An 18,924-nucleotide genomic window follows, 5' to 3' on the forward strand; every position below is an offset into this window, starting at 1 on the left:
AAGGCACATTTGCTTTTTTGCAGCTTCTCCCTCATTTGAAATAACCCAAATTGATGAAGGAGCAAATAATCAAAGCAGTTTTTCAATGTTATTAAAGAAAAATAAGCAGAATCGTTTTTTTAACTTTTAACAAAAGGATAGAAAATCATCAGTCAACTTATTATATTGGACTGATTCATAATGCATGGGCTGGTAATAAACATAAATGAAAACCTTCCTGCGTCACCTTATCAGAGGATTTAAATCTATCCAAATGGTCCTGCTGCCTGGGTTCAGATCCAGCACTCATTTGCAGCAGGCTTAATCTCTTTTGGCAAAGACTCATTAAGATTTCTAAAGACAGAAGGAAGCTGAAGTGGGTGATCCAACATTCAAACTGCTACCAATTAGTATGAGAAGCTGAGGTATTTCAGCTGATAATTTTGTCTGATACTTCTAAAAATCAGAAGTATCGTTTTGTCCTATCAGTTGTCCCTATAGTGAAAATATTTAGAAAATATTAGCAAATAAGCGGAAACTCCGTCTTCTTTTCTGGAATTTTTGGATTACATTTTTACCTACTGGTTGATTTTCTTTCGACTTTCTTTCTTTCAGCTAAGAAACTAACGGCATTTATTTATTTTGTCTTGATAAACACTGTTTGCTGTTGTTTCAATACGAATCAGAAAAGATCCGAGGTGCACATGAAGGCACCGCGGAGGAGGCAAGTCTCTGTTGCTATTGGCACTCATTTGTGTTCCTCAAAACAGTCCCCGCCTCCAAACTATTCAAAGGAAACAAGAGAAATTGTAGTTGGCTCCACGCTGAAGCTCCAAATTCGATCAGCATCTCCCTCGGCAGGTTTCAGACTCTGTGGGAGGACACCAAGAAAGTTATTTTTACTTTTTTCAGTTTTCATTTTCAACAACAATGACGTTCAGGAGGCTGAAGAAGGTGAACTCCAATGGACCGGACAGCGGTCCCGCATCTCAAGACGACATTTATTTCCCTTCGTCAAAGTCGGACAGCTGCAGGACTATGGACACACCGAGCAACTCCTCGGAGGTTTACAACTACAAGACCCTGGCTTACTCGGGGGGGACGCTGCCCAGAAACTACAAAAAGGTATTGCTACTGTTCCTTTTAAAAGTTTATTAGCTGAATGTACCTGCAAAAGTTTATTTTTTTGGCAGGTAAACTGATAAATTAAAGTTTTATTAAATTTATTTAGTGCTTTTTTAACTTACAAGGCAAAAACCATTTACACAGTAATTTCTGTATGTTTCCTATTAGTCCTTTTATTATTTAAGCAGAGACTGTAAGCTTATTAAAAGGGTTATCAAGTTATTGTATCCAGTGAGTGGCTGGTCGGCGCCACACAGGACATCTTATAGCAGCCCATCTAGGGGCAAGGGTGCCCACCCAGACTCTGAATCTTATGTTGCATGAAACAGACTTCGCCCATGTTCTTTATGCCTTAACATCTTTATTTAGATGAAAGTGATCTCTAAGATTAAACACATGACTCATGACTGATAAGAGTTTTAGTTGAGAACAGGTAGATTGTTACAAAAGCAAATTTGCATTTGATGATTCATAGAAAGTTTGTCACTGTTGTCATTTTAACAGTAAGTTGCATCAGAGCTACAGGATGCGCTACAGAGTCCGGAGGGACGTGCTTATTTGTTTAAAACTTACAGCAGTTAGTCACAGCATGCAGATCACCTGCCCGGATCTTTCGCTTCGGGCTGTTTGTCTTCTTCCTTCCCTGAGCTGTTTTGCAGTTAGGGACAGCCGTTGACTTTGGGGCAGGTAGGTGGGGGTGGGTCAGCATGAGGATCAGTGTGATCATTGTTCTTCACATCACCTGCCGTGGTTTGAATGTTGTGGCTGATTGTGATCTGATTGGTTATAAATTGGCCCTGAGTCTTCTTATTTCAGGGGAAATGATTTTAACCCGTGGCCTACATATTAGTCTGGATTTTAGGAACGGTTTCTGACAGCCCTCATCCTTTAGTCCATGTTGCGTAATGCTTAATGTTTATACTGTAAATTTGTTTGGCTACTGCATCAGTCGCTTTTATTTTCCTCTCATGAAGCTGATTTCAGTGAATTCTGTTGCTCAACTTGCTTTGGAGTTTCTGCCCAAAGAGCACATCAAAGTTGGAAAAACTCCTTTCACAGTGCCCTGTTGTGACTGAGGCATAGTTAAACCCACACACATACGCTAGTGCGCCGGGTTACAACACAGCATTGTGTACACTCGGGGATGGAGATCCTGCTTGAGCCACCCCTGTTGGTCTCTCTGGGTATTTGGGAATAAATGCACTCATTGAGACTCCTCTGGGTCAATTCTGTAAGTGTTGGGACATAAAGAAAGCAACATTTTACTACCCAGAGAGACTGTAGCACAAAGCAGCCTTTCATTGGAGCAGGATTTGAAAATGATTGAGCTGGAACAGAGGTGGATTGATTCAAGTGATTTTAGTGGAGCCTTCTGGACAGATACCTGCCTTATTTACACAGTTAGGTGGGGCGGGGACCTGAACTGCTCCTGCTGGTGAGTTGGCTTTTCTCTCAATGCTGTTATTGTGCTCACCTCTGTGTCTTATTTGCTTCTTTTAATAGACTGAACTTGGTGTAAACAGCGCTGCAGTTTTTAGATTGGTTGACAGTTTGTGCCTGAAGGCAGCCAATTTGCTGTTATGCTTGTAGGTATGCGTGCAACTTGTTTTGATGTAATGAGTAAACAGAGCAGCAGTCACGCATTTCTGGTTTTGTCAACAATATCTCCATGCTGGTATGCAGGTTAAGTAGCTTAACAATACCAAAACACTCTTGGCTCATTATTCGAGACGACTGGATGGACTGGCCACTGATCGCTGAAGTGCTCAGTAGGTGTGCCTAGGAAATGCCCGGAGGGGGAGGGGGGGAAATCCTCATGAGTAAACTTGAAGCTACGCAGGTGTGTGACATGCTTCACATCTTGTTTCGTTTTCTCCTTGCAGGGTGGCGGCTTACAGAAGTGGAAACCCCTTACGCAGACGCCAGAACCACAAAGGTACAACATCCCTCATCTTTCTCTGATATTTTTTTTGGACTTTTTAAATTTTTCCCTCTCACTGTGCCTTCACATGAATTTTTTCACGATGGCATCTTCCTCAGAAAAATGATTCAGGGCGAGCAGCCTCATATCGGAGTGACTGGCAGTTGTTCAAACAGGGGGAACACTGATTAAAGCCATTGTTAAGGGAGGTTATAAATATTCATTGAGCCTCACTCCAACAGACCGCTGTACTGTTACTGTACGTCTGCATGTGACGTCCACATGCTCCTGCATACAGAGGAAGTCCTGTGCAGCCAGTGGAGGAGTTTTGTTATGCAGTTTAGTTAAGGATGCAGAGAAACACAGACATTAACCTCTCACTGACTTTCACTCATCCTTCCTCTTGAATTTTGTGTTTGACGTACATAAAAGGCTGTTTTATGGATGCGTCAGAATAAACATCATTAAGCTATGTTCGAACGAGCTCTAAAACCATAAGCCATACTTTTATTATTGGACTGTGCTAGAATAGATTTGCACCATCGTTTATCTCATTCTGGGCAGCCTACTCCATGGTCCCTGTGACAGAAAGGTGATATAAGCCTCTAAAGGATATCCCCGCTCTTTAACATCCTACAGTGTCACACCCTGACCTTATCATTTCAAACTGACCATGTCTAATATAAGCACACACCATTGCATAAATTACAGAAACTAAAGCAACTACACAGACTCTGCTGGCTTTGAAGACTACGAGTTTAGAGATAAAACTAAAAAGCCGTGATTGTGGTTCATGTAACCCCCATCAAATTTAAAAAAGGAAAGGACATTTATGCCTCTGCTGTGTTGGAAACAGTGAAAACTTCTCCTTAACTATATCCTAGTGTTCAAGGCGACATCTATAAATGTCCTATTTTGTCCAAATCGTAGTATAAAACCCATTCATCCGCCCATTGTCGTAACTAAATGTCCCATTCAGGGTCGTGGAGTTGCTGGAGTTGATTCCAGCTATAATTGGGTACACCCTTGACAAACCCCCCCTTGTTTACCCATCGTTTATTGAGATTGTTTGTACCGGTTAACCTTCTTATTTTTCTTGATTCTACAACTGAATCAGAAGGTGAATACCTCCTTTAAGACTAAAAAGAATTAGGCATCAACTGTTAGACCGACATGACTCTTACACGATCACTTGGTGTTTGCACTGCTACCTTTAAAAACGTAAAAGAAGCAGCGTTGGCTGCAGCAAACCCAGAGGAGAGTTTGTCCAGTTAACAGTGACAAAATGTTCCTTTTATCATTTTATTTTAGGAAGGTGGTGGTCCTGGAGAAAAAAGAAGAGGAGGCATTTGGTTTTGAGATTCAGGTAAGTTTGGGAGTGATATTTGGGGGGTTGGAGTGGATTTCTGAACTTCTCGAGTGCCACTTTCACGATCCGCCACTATCTCTGTCCACACATGATAAAACCTAAGTGACAGAAGCTTGTACATCCTGTTCTGTGTAGGAAAGGTCACACATCAGTCAATACATCAATAAACCCGTTGATGTTAATCCCATGACTGTGGAGATGCTTTTATTTGTACTTTTTCTCCCAGCATCTGTATTTTGAGCAGTGTGGTTTATTCACATGCCTTCCATGTAATACCTGCCCCACTCTGCCCTGCTCAGCAGACAGAAACTTTTCACTTCTGACCTCAGTTTGTCTCTGATCTCACTCGTGTGCCCTGAAGCTCCCTACCTCACAATATCGGCTCTGTTGCTCAGACCTCATTCTTTAAATAGTTTGCTAAATGATTAAAGCGTGCGAGTACATCTTCACATTATCGTGCTTTGGCGGTCTTTTTAGACTTCTTGGACTGAAGTACTTCTTTGAGGAAGCGATATAACTATATTGTTCTATTTCTGGATTTTTGCTGCACGTTCCCACCCTTCCTGACCAGAAGGAAGTGAGATCATGAGGACAAGTTTGATGCTACACAGAGAAAGAGACAGAGAAAGACAAATTTTTGTTTTGTTTTTTTTTTTTTTCTCTCGCCGTCTGCTCTGTTAATACTGGGAGTCGAGGATCGAGCACATCAATGTGATATTTGCATTTGAAACAATATTTGCATGGTTGCGTGAGAAGGAAACGAGCAGCAGGATCAGGCTGATTTGAATAGGATACAATCTGTCAGGCTGAATTCGGGAGCAGATAGCCTTTTATAACTTGAATTTTATTTTATGGGATACTTCGTTTTCTTTTTTTCTCTCAGCTGGAAGTTGGTTCTCTTTGTAAGGTAGAAGCTCCTTCAGCAGCAGCATGCTGACTAACAGTTTTGCTGCTAGGGGAAGTCTATGTTCTGCAGTGGTCTGACCTTCTGTAGAGGAGCTGTGGTGACAGAAACTAGGAAGAGCATGCAAATATGTATGGAAGTTACAAAAACGGTTGCCAGAACAACAAAATATTTGGCCTTTGAGTTTAAGTAATGCTCACGTCATGTGGTTAGGTTAAAGTAGCAAATACAACCCAATATCCTGGAGTCAGATTGAAGTTTTCAAAAGTAAATACTACTTGTTATAGGGGACATTTATTACCCCTGAGTAAATGGTAAATGGCCTGCATTTGTATAGCGCTTTTCTAGTCCCTAAGGACCCCAAAGCGCTTCACACTACATTCAGTCATTCACCCATTAGTTTACAGCAATTTCTTGTTGATTTTCCTTTCTCCCCCCCCCCCCACCAATCTTGTCACTTTTCTCTTGCAGCAGTTAATAAAACCCAACAACTGGTTATGAAATTGGTCATGTGATGATAGAACAGTAAGAGTAATTACAACTGTAATTTGTCTTTTTGTGTTTTATTATCTTTATAGCTGTAGCTTTCCAAATTATTGTTACAGTACTTCCTTTTGACATTTAGTGGTGTATAGTAGTTGATTTGTGAACTGTGATGAGCGGGGCATTAAAATAACTTCAGTGTGGCGCATCAACCGGGCATGTTTCATCAGACGAGGGGAAGAAAACCTCATTTGCTTCTTTGCGTCACATCTCCGCGTGTTCAGTGATATCTTCTTTCCTGCATTGTCTGTCATGACTTCCTCTGCCGGTTATTCAGTGGCTTTTCAGCGTTGCCACATTCATTTACAACACGTATAAGACGGCACCTAGGCTGGGAAAGTTTTTTGTGTGTGTGTGAGTTCCTTTTATTCAGTGTGATTTTTCTGTCTCCTTCAGACTTACGGTCTTCACCATCAGGACCAAAACTCTGTAGAGATGTGTACGTTTGTGTGTAAGGTCCACAATGACAGCCCGGCTCAGCAAGCAGGACTTAAAGTTGGTAAGCAAACTTCCTCCTTCTGTATGTTTTCCTCTTTTTATCTGAGCTGTATTTAAGCCTAAAATAACCTGGAGAAAAACTTGAAATAGACTCGAGGGGAAGCGAGCGTGACACGAGGCTTCGGTTCAGGTCGTTGTTTGCCAGCTGACGCTTGTGTAACGTGCGTCAACATAAGCACTTGTGAGTTTCTGTTGGTTGTTTAGGGAAGCACAAAGAAGACTGTATCCCTACTCATTTTTCCCAGTCAACAAACAAGCTGGTGATCGACTACTCACCAATGTGGCAAATGACACAAAAGCAAATTAACTTTGAAGGAAGTGATATTTTTTTAATGTCTGGCTTCCTTCTTAAAAAAACAAAATAAAATGAATTTAAAAAAATGAGAAAAAGAAGTCAAAATTACAAACAGCTAATGTGTTATAACTAATTAATTAAACCAGGAAGTGCATTCATATTTTGTGTTTTTGAGAGACTGGGGAAAGACAAGAAAATATTTTATCAAGTGAATTGTGATTGGTCAGTCACAAGCTGTCCACACCCAGTGTTATGTTTCCATTATGTCAAAAAAAGAGGGAAGGAGATTATGTGCTGCTGCTCTTACCGCCCATTTTCTTCAACCTGCGTCTGTCACTTTAGTTTCACTTCCTAAATTCCTTGCATACTCGCTCCATTGTCCCCCCCACTCTCAGTCTTGCTGTGAACACAATGACTTCATCGCAGTGGGGATTTTTTTTTTTTTTTTTTTTGAAAGGTCAAAGTAGGCTAAAATCTCACAAAAGATGCTGTCACATGAGTATCCACGCCGCATCTTTTCCTGCTTTGATGAAACTGAAGTAGAACTTTGTGACATACGCGACTTTACAGCTACCCAGATGTAAACGGTTTAATGGCAAATAAACGCTTTTCTGCGGTCCTGTGACGAGCCATATGCCACGAAGACGCGAACTAGTCTTCCCACATTTGTCTCGCACATGTGTTGAGGTTTCCTTCAGAAGTGTGCCTCATCTGGCTGCTTCGTGAGGCGCGGCTGGCTAACATACACGTTTGTATATTTGTGTTTGTGCAGGGGATACCATCGCAAGTGTGAACGAAGCCACCGTGGAGGGGTTTCGACACAAGGAAATCGTTCAGCTCATCAGAGTCAGTGGGAACTCGCTCAGGTACACAGACTCACAAAACCCAACAACAGTGGCTTCAAAACACTTTCCTCAGAATTTGTTAATAAGTATGCTCAGTTCATCGCGGTGGCTAAACGGTTGATAGAGCTGACAGGATGCTCACTTCATGGTTCACCTCTCTAACTCTAACAAAAGTGAATGTGTTTCACATGGGAACAGAAACCAAATAAGTTTGAAAGGTAACAGAGGGCCAAATCAGGAAAGATGAGAATAATTTCTCATAAAAATGCCGTTTTGGTTTTGAGATTAACGTCAGAGAGGCGGTACATCCTGAATTCTGTTAAGGTAACATGAAAGATGTTACAGTTTTTCATTAACAATGCAGATGGTAAACATTTGCACTGGCATGAAACGTGGCAGTTTGCTTTTATTGTCACTTGCATATAGGAAAACAATCAGAAGGTGCTATTTCTGTTTTTGGAGTCCAGGAAAAACGTGAAAAATAATTGAGGTTAACTTTAAAAATCCTTCCGTATTGTACTCGTTTAACTCTCTTAGAATAATTTGTGTGCCTCAGCTTTATTATCTGGCACATCGCCGTTTAGAGTCCTTATCTGTCGGTGTGCTGAGTGGGTGTTTTTAATTTGAACCACACAGTCTTCTTCAACCCCCTTCTCTGCTTGTAAAAGATTAAAAGAAAGTTAGCATGGTGTAAGATTCTCTGAGCTGATGCAGAAGAAGTGAGGCGAACCGCATCAGAGCGCCAGTGTAGACACACTTTACAGACTGACATCATCTAATTATACTTACAGTTCAAGTCAGTAAAAGCTGTTGGAGTGAAAACGAGCTCTGTATGTTCTCTCGCTCATGTTATTTGAACAGATTTGCGGCACTTAAGTGGAAACTGTGTTTCTTGTTCTCCCCCCTTGCTTGTAAACCAAACCCGTTCCTGTTACTAACTTTATGAAAAGAGCCTTTCATATGGTCAAGTTTTATTTATTTATTTTTTAAATCGCTGTTTTCTGCCCTTGTAGTTTTTATGCGCTTCCTGCTACGCCTGTTAACTCTACTGCCTTCTGGTTTTTTGTTTAAAGGCTGGAGACGGTTTACAGTGACTCAATTCGAAAAGCTGAACTAGAGGCCCGGCTGCAGTATCTAAAGGTGAGTTGTTCACTGTTTGTCAGTGGTGAGTCAGAACGGATGAGCGTCCAGCAGCCTCTCACACATGCGCACCCGCTTAAACATTAAGTTACACGCTGGATATAGACACCACACCTCCCTCCCTCCACACCTGTCCCTCCAGCAGCACCGCCACCTGTTACATTAGCAGTTTGTGCAGCAGGCCCACTGATGGCTGCACACATTCTTGACTCGAGCTGCCTGTGAAGTGGCCTTAAGTGAGCGAGCTTTCCCCCAAGATTACAGCAGCTGTCCTTTTTCTAATCCTCAGCGACACAGCTGCCTGAGAGAATAAACCAACATTTTAAAACCTGCTGCTGAACACGGCACGTTTGACGCACAAGATGAAGTAAATGTTAATGTGTAAATAAATGTGACGTGGTTGTTGACTCATTTATGAAAAGATAAAAAAAAAAAAAGTGAAATGAGTGAAGGCCGCTTATGCAACGATGACAAGTCTAAACTTCAGTTAACAGTCTATGACATGTAGATTTACCATCTTCAACTCCGTTTTAGTCTGTAGCTTCTAATTCTAGCCACGTGGCATGTTGGTTACCTGCTCAAGCACTGATCTAAACTGGCACCGTATTTTTAATATTATTATTATTTTATTTTTTTGTTTAGTACACCTGTGGTGTGGGCTCAGATGATTTAGCTTTATTGCTTTTAAAGGTTGCACATGAGGGTGGTGGATTTCCTGTCTGTATGTTGTGTTGTTTTGTTTTCCTCTTGTAATCAATTCCAATATCTTGTGTTGTCTTTTAGCAAACGCTTCATGAGAAATGGGATGAATATCGCTCACTGATGGTGCAGGAGCAGCGCCTTGTTCATGGTAGGTGATTTTTTTTTTTTGGCCTTGTGCAGCTCAACTTGTACATGCATACAGAGTCTGCATTCTTCTATTCTACTTTATTAGTACTTTTTCCACATCCAGACAAGATTCCAAAATGTAGTCAAATTCCAGGTCACACTAAATCCCAAATGTAAAAAAACAAACCATAAATTAATTAAAAACAAGTTCATGTATATGTATCCAGAACATTTTATGTCATCCTGATAACAAACTGTACCAATCACATTACCTCCTTCTTGAGGGGGAGAGAATCAGGATGTGTATGACTGCTGCTTTGCAGGAAGTCCTGATTACATAGTAGAAAACAAACAGCTCGTTGCTATAGTCGGGTGGTCGCTTGAGCAAAATGAGGCAAACAAGACTCACAGAAAATTAAAGCAGTGTTTTTTCATTTATTATTCATGTTTTCTTTACAATTGGTCAGTTTCCCATGTCCTCACGCTGCCCTTCTTCACCGCAGGTATAGTAATGAGTGACGCCGCCTTGTATGAGTCCCTGGAGTCAGCCGGTGTGTACGGCAGCCTCGGCGCTCCTAGCCCTGCGCTTCAGAGAGCCCTGCACTGCACAGGCAGCACCAGCAGCAGCGCCAGCTTTCTCAGCACGGCCACCGAGGATGACCCTCTCTACCAAACCTGCATATATCAGGCGGATGGCAGCGTGGACTCTGACAGTGCAGAAAAAAAGAAAGAACAGTTACCGAAGCTGCAGCGCCTCCGGCCGACCAGCGAGTTCTTTTCAACGCCCAAGACGCAGCTGACCCGCAGCGCCAGCACTCGCAGCTACGTCAAAGGATCTTCGTCGTCCGTTCCGGGGGAGAAGCCGGGAGCCACGCTGCAGAGGAAGCCCAAACAGAAAAGCTTCCGCAGACGCCTCCTCAAATTCATCCCCGGCTTAAACCGACCACTGGAGGAGGAGGAGAGCAAACTGTGAGCGGCAAACTGTTCACAGACAGCAGAACTAAAGACTTAAAGTAATAATTACTGCCAAACTAAAGTGCCAAAGAAAACAGCAAGCAGCCCCAAAGAGTGAAGAATTTAAGACCAAAGTGTTTTGGTTCTGTAGTTGCACCTCTTCCTGTTTAAATGGGTAGACCAATGGACATTTAGCTACATTCGGTAGCATTCAGTGTTTTATGGCTGTACATAAGTTGTTGTTGTTGTTTTTTTTTGTTTGTTCTAAGTTATTTATTTATTTTTGCATGTTCAGTTTATGTTCAGAATGAAGGATGTCCCAGTTTGTACTGCATGCACAAGTTTAATTTTGACAGCTGAATAAAACACCGATGATCATTGTGACTGCGTTGCAGAACATTTTGTAAGAAACTTTGATAATGACTTCAGATGACTCAGGCTGATCATATTTTGTCTTCTCTACTCGAGGTCACGGTTCCCAAAAATAAAACTTGTGGCTGATGATTATATGCGTATTATTTTGTGCAGAACTTGCTTGAAAAGCTATTTTCCTCCCCAAGCCACAACTGTTTGTGGGAATTGTAGCTGCCAAGCTTAAATTGGTGCCAAGACCCCGAGTGTACACACAATCTGTAATTTCCCCTGGTGGAGATGTGCTCTGCTCCATGTGATGCTTTTAAATATAGTAAGCTTTTATAATTTCACAACTCTTCCACCGTTTAAGAATCTTATCAGCCGAGTTCTGGAGGTTAGCGTGCGGCTTGGGATGCTTCAGGCTTTTTTGTGGTGTGAGATATCCAGAATGGAAGCTGTTGTATCTGCTCTGACACAGTTTATTGTTGTGAGAATAGTGAGGAATGTGCAGAGAAAGGCATGACCCAGAATTCCAAACACAACCGCTTTCTTTCAGCTCCTGCAGGCGAATGCTGATTCCTACTCTTCCACACTACCATATTCCCATGGCGGCTTCAGTTGTCCAAAGGCTCGCTGGGTGTTGGGGTGTGTGAGCGTTTGTTGGGCGGGGGTCGCTTGGAGTCTTTTCATTCCTGGCTCCCAGCTGACCCATGAGGTCATGGTGGTCACTCTCTCATTGGCTCTGTTGGGTTGATCCCTTTTGTCCTCTGCTGCTCGTTCACAGATGCATTAGGAGTGACGATGCTGGTGAGCGATGGTATGTGGACATGTGTCAAAGCCAGGCCCTCTCATCCTCGTTTTTCTAGTGAGAAGCAGAGGAAAGGACGTCGTTATAAAGGATTGTTATGCGTGTGTATTGGTGCTTAAAATATGGGGTTGGAGTGAATGGGCCAAATGTGTAACGAGGGTTTAATTAGTCAAGATAATTGTCATTAGTGCACAATGTGTGGAAGAGCTATATAACGGAGATGTGGGGCCCAAACAAGCAGGGTGCAGTTGATGCTCAGCAATTAACACCACAGGAGATTAGGCTAGGCGTGTGGTTGCTGTTGCAAATATTTGCATGACACCCACAAGCTTAAAGACTGTTGTTGACATAAAGACTAAGTGGAGAATTTGTTTTAGTCTTTGCACAAGTGGGTTTGACAGGTTTGCTTCAGTTTCTGCTTCTTGTGCTTCGTGAACTAATTACTAATAAACTTAACTGCCATCTCTACTGTCACAATAGTTTATGACAATTCTTAGTAAGCTGGATTATAAACTTTCTTCTCTCACAATGTTTAAGTGGAAAAGCAGCTTCAGAATTGGAAGTAGGTGATGCAGGTACATGAATAAAGGGAAATTAACAGAATATTTTCCAGGTTTTTTTGTTTTGTTTTTATATATATATCACGCCTCGTCTCAAGATGTTTCTACTCAATTTAAAATAAAAAATCCAACGCGGAACATGAGACTTTTCTAGCTTAAATTTCCACTTCACTGCATCTGACGTGTGAGATGATGGGCCCCTGGGAGCAGTCTACCCGCTAATGTATGTAGCACGATGTCACCTGAGGTGAAGTCCGGTGATTCTATAGACTGCAAGATTTGGAAATGACCTCTGGGGCCAGCTCTTGTGAGATGCCTTTAAAAGCATTATTGAGAACTTTCAGTTGTGTGTGTATGTGTGAGCTGTTTGTCCTATTCATGTCATACTTAGTGTGAGTTCCCTCCAGACCAGGAATGTCAGACATGTGGCCTGAAGGTGAGAACCGACCCCGAATCTAGATTACTAAATACTAATTGCTTAATAACCTCAGAAAGCATGATAATTATGCTAAGTCAATAATAGCTTCAGTTTTATAGCTCTTGGCCTGCAATGTATTTCTAGGTCTTGAGAATGTCTTTGACTGAAAGGGTAAAATACTGCGCTTGTTTAGATTCACTTATTGTCAATGTGTAAAAAATGCACAAAGAAATCCTGCACACTACCTGGGTGGCTGTGGCTCAGGTCGTAGAGCAGATCCGCTACTGATCGGAAGGTTGGTGGTTTGATTCCTGGCTCCCCCAGTTTGCATGCCAAATATCCTTGGGCAAGATACTAACCCCAAATTGCGTTCATCGGAGTGTGAATGTTTATTAGTTGCACTTGAGTGCTTGTATGAGTGGGTGTGAATGGGTGAATGAGGCATGTTGTGTAGAGCACTTTGAGTACTCCGGGAGAGTAGAAAAGCGCTATATAAGAATCAGTCCATTTAGCTCAGGTGTGCATACACACACACACACACACACACACACACACAGTTCCATATATTCTTGTATGCTTAAGATAGTAAAAATGCCCATAGCAGTTTTATTGCACTGTGTATATATAGTAAACAAGAAATAACAATAAATAGTGTGGCCCTGGGTGCTTGTAGATTTGATGTGTTATTGATTTTAGTGTGGGTGATTTCAGAGCAGAGCTCACTGTGATGGATCTGAGATTAATCGTGCAGTCCATCATGCTTTGATGGACCTGAAATGTTTGCCTGAGGGCTGACATTCAAACAGCAGATAGGCAGGGGAGATGAGTCCTTTAGGATGCAGTGTACTTTCAGCAGGCAGCGTGATCTGTTGTTGAGAGCAGAGACTCCCTTCTTATCTGCTGCAGAGTTCCAAAAACTTCTACCTGAGAAGATTTTGTGGCTTTGTAGATGGAAGTTAAACTGTAATGGATGTGCATTAGGAAATACTGTTAAAATGACAGTTATATATTTTTCATGTCAGGCGTTTTTTTTTAATCATTACTGTAAATGGATGCACTTCTTCACACTGAAAGAAAGGTAGGCTGCCACGCAATAGGTTTAATGGTCTGGCCCACTTGAAATCAAATTGGGCTGTAAGTGGCCCATTAACTAAAGTGGGTCTGACACCCTTGCCCTTGAGAGACTTTCTGCCTACACCACTTTGTGTGTGGAGGGATGTGCATGCATACACAGACACAGACATGACATTACCCCAAAGCCAAGTCTTAAATTTCAAACAGGCTCTTTAAGGGGATAAGATAACGTTTTATGCACTCTTACAGTTTCAAACTGAAACTGGTTCTGACAAAGATAGCATAAAATGTTTTTATTCTGGTTTATTTATGTCTTGTATTTGGTTTCCTGTGAGTTCAGTCACTTGCTGAAAGCCACAATATGTTTCTTCTGCACAGCCACATGTAACTTTTGTTACTTATTGCGTGCATGCGGGAGTTTTAATGGACATCTGCAACCGCTGCTACAAAAACAAACCAGCACTACACTCTCCCCAGTCGAGCACTGAACTAGCTCTGAATAATGCCTCTAATAGTTCCTCATACACTGCTCATTACTCCAGCAATAACAAACAGCCATCACAACACACGCGAAACAAAAATGCCTAAATAAAAAAAGTATGCTGTCTCTGGCCTTGCTGTACTTATTTATCTACTTAATTTTAGTTTTGAGCTTTTCATCCAAAGTCCCAGAGCCTTGTTTCGACAGGGTTTAATCAATTGGCGAATCTTAATTTTAAGACTGGAGATCAGAGGGGAAAAAGTTCCACTGACCCCTCATGCATATGCACGTTCCTTTTGTGTCCCTTTACATGCAAATTCAGCTGTAGAGTTGGACTTTTTAAACCAGCTGAAAGTAGCTCAAGACACAGTAGAACAAAATGTGCCTGGGGGACGAGTCCTCTTCCCGTCTGTCAGTTGTGAAAATGAACATTTGAGAAAGGGAAGCGGGAGGGCCTGTAGGACAGAACTGAGCCTCTGTGGTGAAACAGTTCAGACCAGAGTGCTATTTCTCAATCCTGCTACATGCTGTGGCATCTGATTGGCCGTTAGTCCCCTCAGGTTCAAATGCTGGATCAGTGTGCTGATGGTTAATAATGAGGAAGCAGTTTAGCTTAGCACTTACACAGCTACTTATTTGCAGAGACGAGACGCCAGACAAAACCACTAATATTGTTCTCACGCAAGATACCAGCCTCTCTGAAGCACAAATATCATCAAAAAAAGGAGGAGGTTTTTAATCTCAGAAACTGGGGGTGGTAAGTTGTGTGTGTTACGAGGGCAGAAGCTTGTGTAGGCCGTCACGGCAAAGGATGTGGGTAACAAATGTGCCGGAAATCCACCCTAAAGATAAGAGAATAAAATTCAAGGCAGGGTTTGAAAAAAACAAAACAAAAAAACCAACCCCCAGCTTTATAGGTATGCATGCATCTACATATCCATCTGTCTGGCAGTCTGCGTGTGTGTTTAATGGGGAGAGCGAGAGTAGATAACGTGCAATATTGAGAAATGATGTCTGAAATAAAGACAGAAATTGTCCTTTACATAGAAAATATAAAAAAGGAGCGAAACATGCCCAGCGTGACTAAGATGACTCAACTTTATTGCAAACCTGAGTGGCCGTCAGCTTCAACAACGGAACAGCTAAATAAATGCAAAGAGCTGTAATCGCATCATAATCTGCATATCAGATAAAACTCCTGCATTTGGTTTCCCAGCAGCGGGGTACTGATACCTTCAGTCGTCTCTTCTATCATCACTTTGTGGATTTATCTGCCCCTTTCCTGTACGGTTCACAATTTTAACCCAACAGCTTGTTAAAGAACAGCCCAGAAACTCTATTAAGGAAGTGTGCAGATGTTTAATTTGTAAAACTTGGTCTGTAGCTGCATCGGTTTGAAAGATTTAAAAATAATAAACATTTCATCCCAAAGTAACGGTTTCCTTAGAATAAAAGATTAATGAAAATATGCAAACAGCAACTTGAAGTACATATTAAAGCCTCTTTTTGTTTGATAGACTGATGGGAGTGTTCAAAAGTGGGGAATTTGCAGCTACTGAGATTTTCATATTTTTATGTTTTTATATCTTGTCTGTGGTTCTCTCACTGGTTTGCAGTAGGCGAACCACGGCTGGGGAAAAAAACAAGAAATGTAATATCATGTGTTTCCATACGACAGTCAATCAAGACATCTGATGAAAGTGGTGTGTTTGTTTGCATTTGTTGCAGCAGCTGGTGAAAAATCTGATCAAACACACACCTACGCAGGCCAGAGGAAGCAGATGAGATAAGTATTCAAGAAGAAATTCACAAAATCTTTTTTATCCCACTCTGGAAACGTTCTAGACTTTATCATCTACCTGTATGCGAAAAACAAAAAGAATGTCATGTGAGCTGCGTGTTATACTGTTGATTTTTCAGGGCTGTAACACAGAACAGTTGAAAGATTTAAAGGCTTCATGCAACTCTGACAATACAAATCAAAGTACAGACGTTTCTGGCAGAAAATTAATTCTGTTTTCTGCATGCATGGTGTATTGGAAACACGTGGTTATATCATGTAATGTAAGCCTTGCAATTGTATCGTATTTGCATTAAATTTATGGGGAAAGAAGCTGCCCTTTAGTGCACAAAAGAAACCTGCGCCACGCAAAACACTTGTCTCACAACAAAGTTCATCTTTACACTACTGACCCTGGAGTTTTGACCTACTCAGACATCTTCTTCTTAGAAACAGGTGAACTTGTGCCAGAAACCTTTAGTCTGCTTCCCATTTAGAAAACAAATTACAAACTTTGAGAGACGTTTGAAGGACCGGGCAGAGAAGGCGTGATGAAAGATACTGCATAATGGATCCAGTGTTTTTAAAGATCAACAAGCGATATTGTATCTGTGGCTCTCCTGCATAAAATCGGGCAGTTCTTTTATCTAACTTAGTGGCAATGCCAAATGAGGTGATAAACTGCCCTATTATAGGGTAATGTTTTTGTTTATGTGCTTTTGGGTGGAAGAAAGGGACTTTGTGATCTGTTAAAATCCAGTTCCATGTTATGTGGTTGACACACAGATACATTTTAGGTAGAGGATGGATATCAAAGCTCTGGAAGTGACAATATTTGTTTTATTGCAGGGAAGCAGGTAACTGAGGTTGAAACTGTTTGCATACGCGCCAGACTGTCTACACAGACGGTTACTACAGCAACACTTCCTTTTCATCATCACTTCATATCGCAGCGTTAAATAAATTCAGCTTTAACTCACCATCCCACACTCTAAGCTATATTTTTATTTCCTGTTAAAAGAGTAGCAGGCGTTAAGCCTGCGTCATTGAACATGCTTTTGTTTCCCTCTGCCGCTCATGTATCAGACACTCGTGACCGTTTAGCTTCACTGCCCACTCTGGGGAACAACAGCTGCATGCAGCTTATCTCAGTACATAATGTGTATATAAAAACATCCTGATGTGATGAATCATAGGCTGTCTTTTAATGCAATACACATGTGACTGTGTTTGGGTTAAACTCTGAATCTCTGTTTTTTTTTGTCCTGCTTTCAAAGCATCATTACTGCAGCAGATCTGGAATAAATCTTTACATCTGGAAGGCTAAATCGTCTGGATTAGATCTAATAATATGCAGGTTATTTTCTTGATTCTGTATCTTTGGAATGGTGAAGCATAGTGTGTGTCCAGATGGTGTAGGATGGGCCTCAGGCTGAACGTTCAGTTTTAAAGTGGTTCCTCTTTTTTTAATATAATGGTTTTATTGTGTTTGAGAACAAAAGTCAGATAAGGAAACACCTGTTAATCCTCTGCCACTTCCACTGTAACCGACGAACATGGAGGTTTACCGAAAATGACTGAACGTATCTTTGCTCAGTGGTCAGATTTCCAATCAGGTTCTGTTTAAGTGAAGTTTTCAAATGCTCAGATCAAAATAAACCTCCATATGTAACTTTTTTCACGTGTTTCTTTCTGTACTTTACTCTACTATTGACCATTCAGCCTGAAAAATGTTTTACTTTAGTTTAAGGCATCTCAAATTATAGTGAAATAAAATTATATCAAATCCTATGCAGCAAAAATACAAAGAAAGTTAAAATCTAGTAAAATCTAGACTAAGTAATCACTGTGTTCTGTGATGTCACCCCAGTGGCACTAAAGTATTGCTGTCGTCAAACAGGATAGTAAGCTTTGTTAGCAAACTGCGTCCATACAGTGCAGCAAATATAATACCAGTCTTCCATTAATACAATCAGATACTCAGGAAGCCATTTTATTATATAGGCATATTTGTCATATATCTTCAAAGCACCAACACCACAATCACATTTAACAGGTACAGTTAACCGGCTTGAGTTACTGCAGGCAAGGCCTTGCAGACAGCTAGTAGTTTAGTTTAGTTGACAGTATAAAACATGCAGTCAATACACAAGTGCTTTAAAGCTTCATTGTTTCTGAAGACTACCAGACGGTGATACCCGTGGCTGCAAAAATACCTGCGATCCTATAGAAATCTGTGCAAAAATAGCTTTTACTTTGGACCCCTGTAAGCACTTTCCTGCTGAGTTTATGGCCTCAGCAACTCATTTTGGGTCACACAGACTAAATAATCAAGTCTATTTTGTAAATCTTGGTCATATTATTTTTCTGCATGCTCATTGGCTAAAGACATAAAACCCAAACGACTTAATTCTTGCATTTTTATTTTTATTCTAAGCTTTATTATTATTTCATTTGAAAGAAGACGTCAATGGCATGTTGCATGTGATGCTAATTGATGACAACAGATTAAGTGCTCCAAAATACACCAGAGAGGAGACAATGATGAAATTTAAAAAATGAACAACATTTTAAAAACCACACATAAAATAGTGTTTTTAAGCATGAGAGGAACGTGATAAACCTGACTGACAAAGTCATTTTTGACCCATACTGTATGTTTAAGGGTTAAAAACTCAGTCTCTGTTATATAAAACCCCTGACAGCTGTGAGTGTGCACACAAAGACAGAGAAAGTCCTCAAACACAATAGCAGGAAGTGTCATGAGGTTATATCTTTAAACACACAGTGGCCTCAGTTTCAAACTTTTCCCCACAAATTGTAACAACAAAAACATTTCAGCTAAATTATTTACCCAAACCATCAAATTTTTTTGCCGTTTTACCCCCAACTGATTCTCATAACTGTAGTTTCCACATCAAGACTCCCTCCACATATCTACACTCGAATCCAAAGACGCAGAATAGTGACTGTAACTTCTTCCTGCCTCCAAAGACAGGAAGTGTTGGGGATCAACTTGTTCTGGACGACATTTTTTCCCCAGGAGAT

At 41.1% G+C, this 18,924-nt stretch overlaps 1 protein-coding gene across 1 annotated transcript; it reads left to right on the top strand.

The window, feature by feature from the left end:
* The first annotated feature begins 815 nt into the window (after window positions 1-815).
* Window positions 816-10,835, top strand: tamalin (trafficking regulator and scaffold protein tamalin). The gene is made up of 8 exons (XM_085344850.1): window positions 816-1,104; window positions 2,988-3,040; window positions 4,337-4,391; window positions 6,238-6,340; window positions 7,407-7,500; window positions 8,553-8,619; window positions 9,403-9,469; window positions 9,951-10,835. The coding sequence occupies exons 1-8, from the start codon at window positions 910-912 to the stop codon at window positions 10,418-10,420; spliced, it is 1,104 nt and encodes a 367-aa protein (XP_085200976.1). The 5' UTR covers window positions 816-909; the 3' UTR covers window positions 10,421-10,835.
* Window positions 10,836-18,924: the final 8,089 nt, after the last annotated feature.

This window comes from Diplotaxodon limnothrissa, linkage group LG20, assembly GCF_057381915.1.
Source record: "Diplotaxodon limnothrissa isolate DT_005_m linkage group LG20, D_limnothrissa_male_GT1.1, whole genome shotgun sequence".
Taxonomy (NCBI): Eukaryota; Metazoa; Chordata; class Actinopteri; order Cichliformes; family Cichlidae; genus Diplotaxodon; species Diplotaxodon limnothrissa.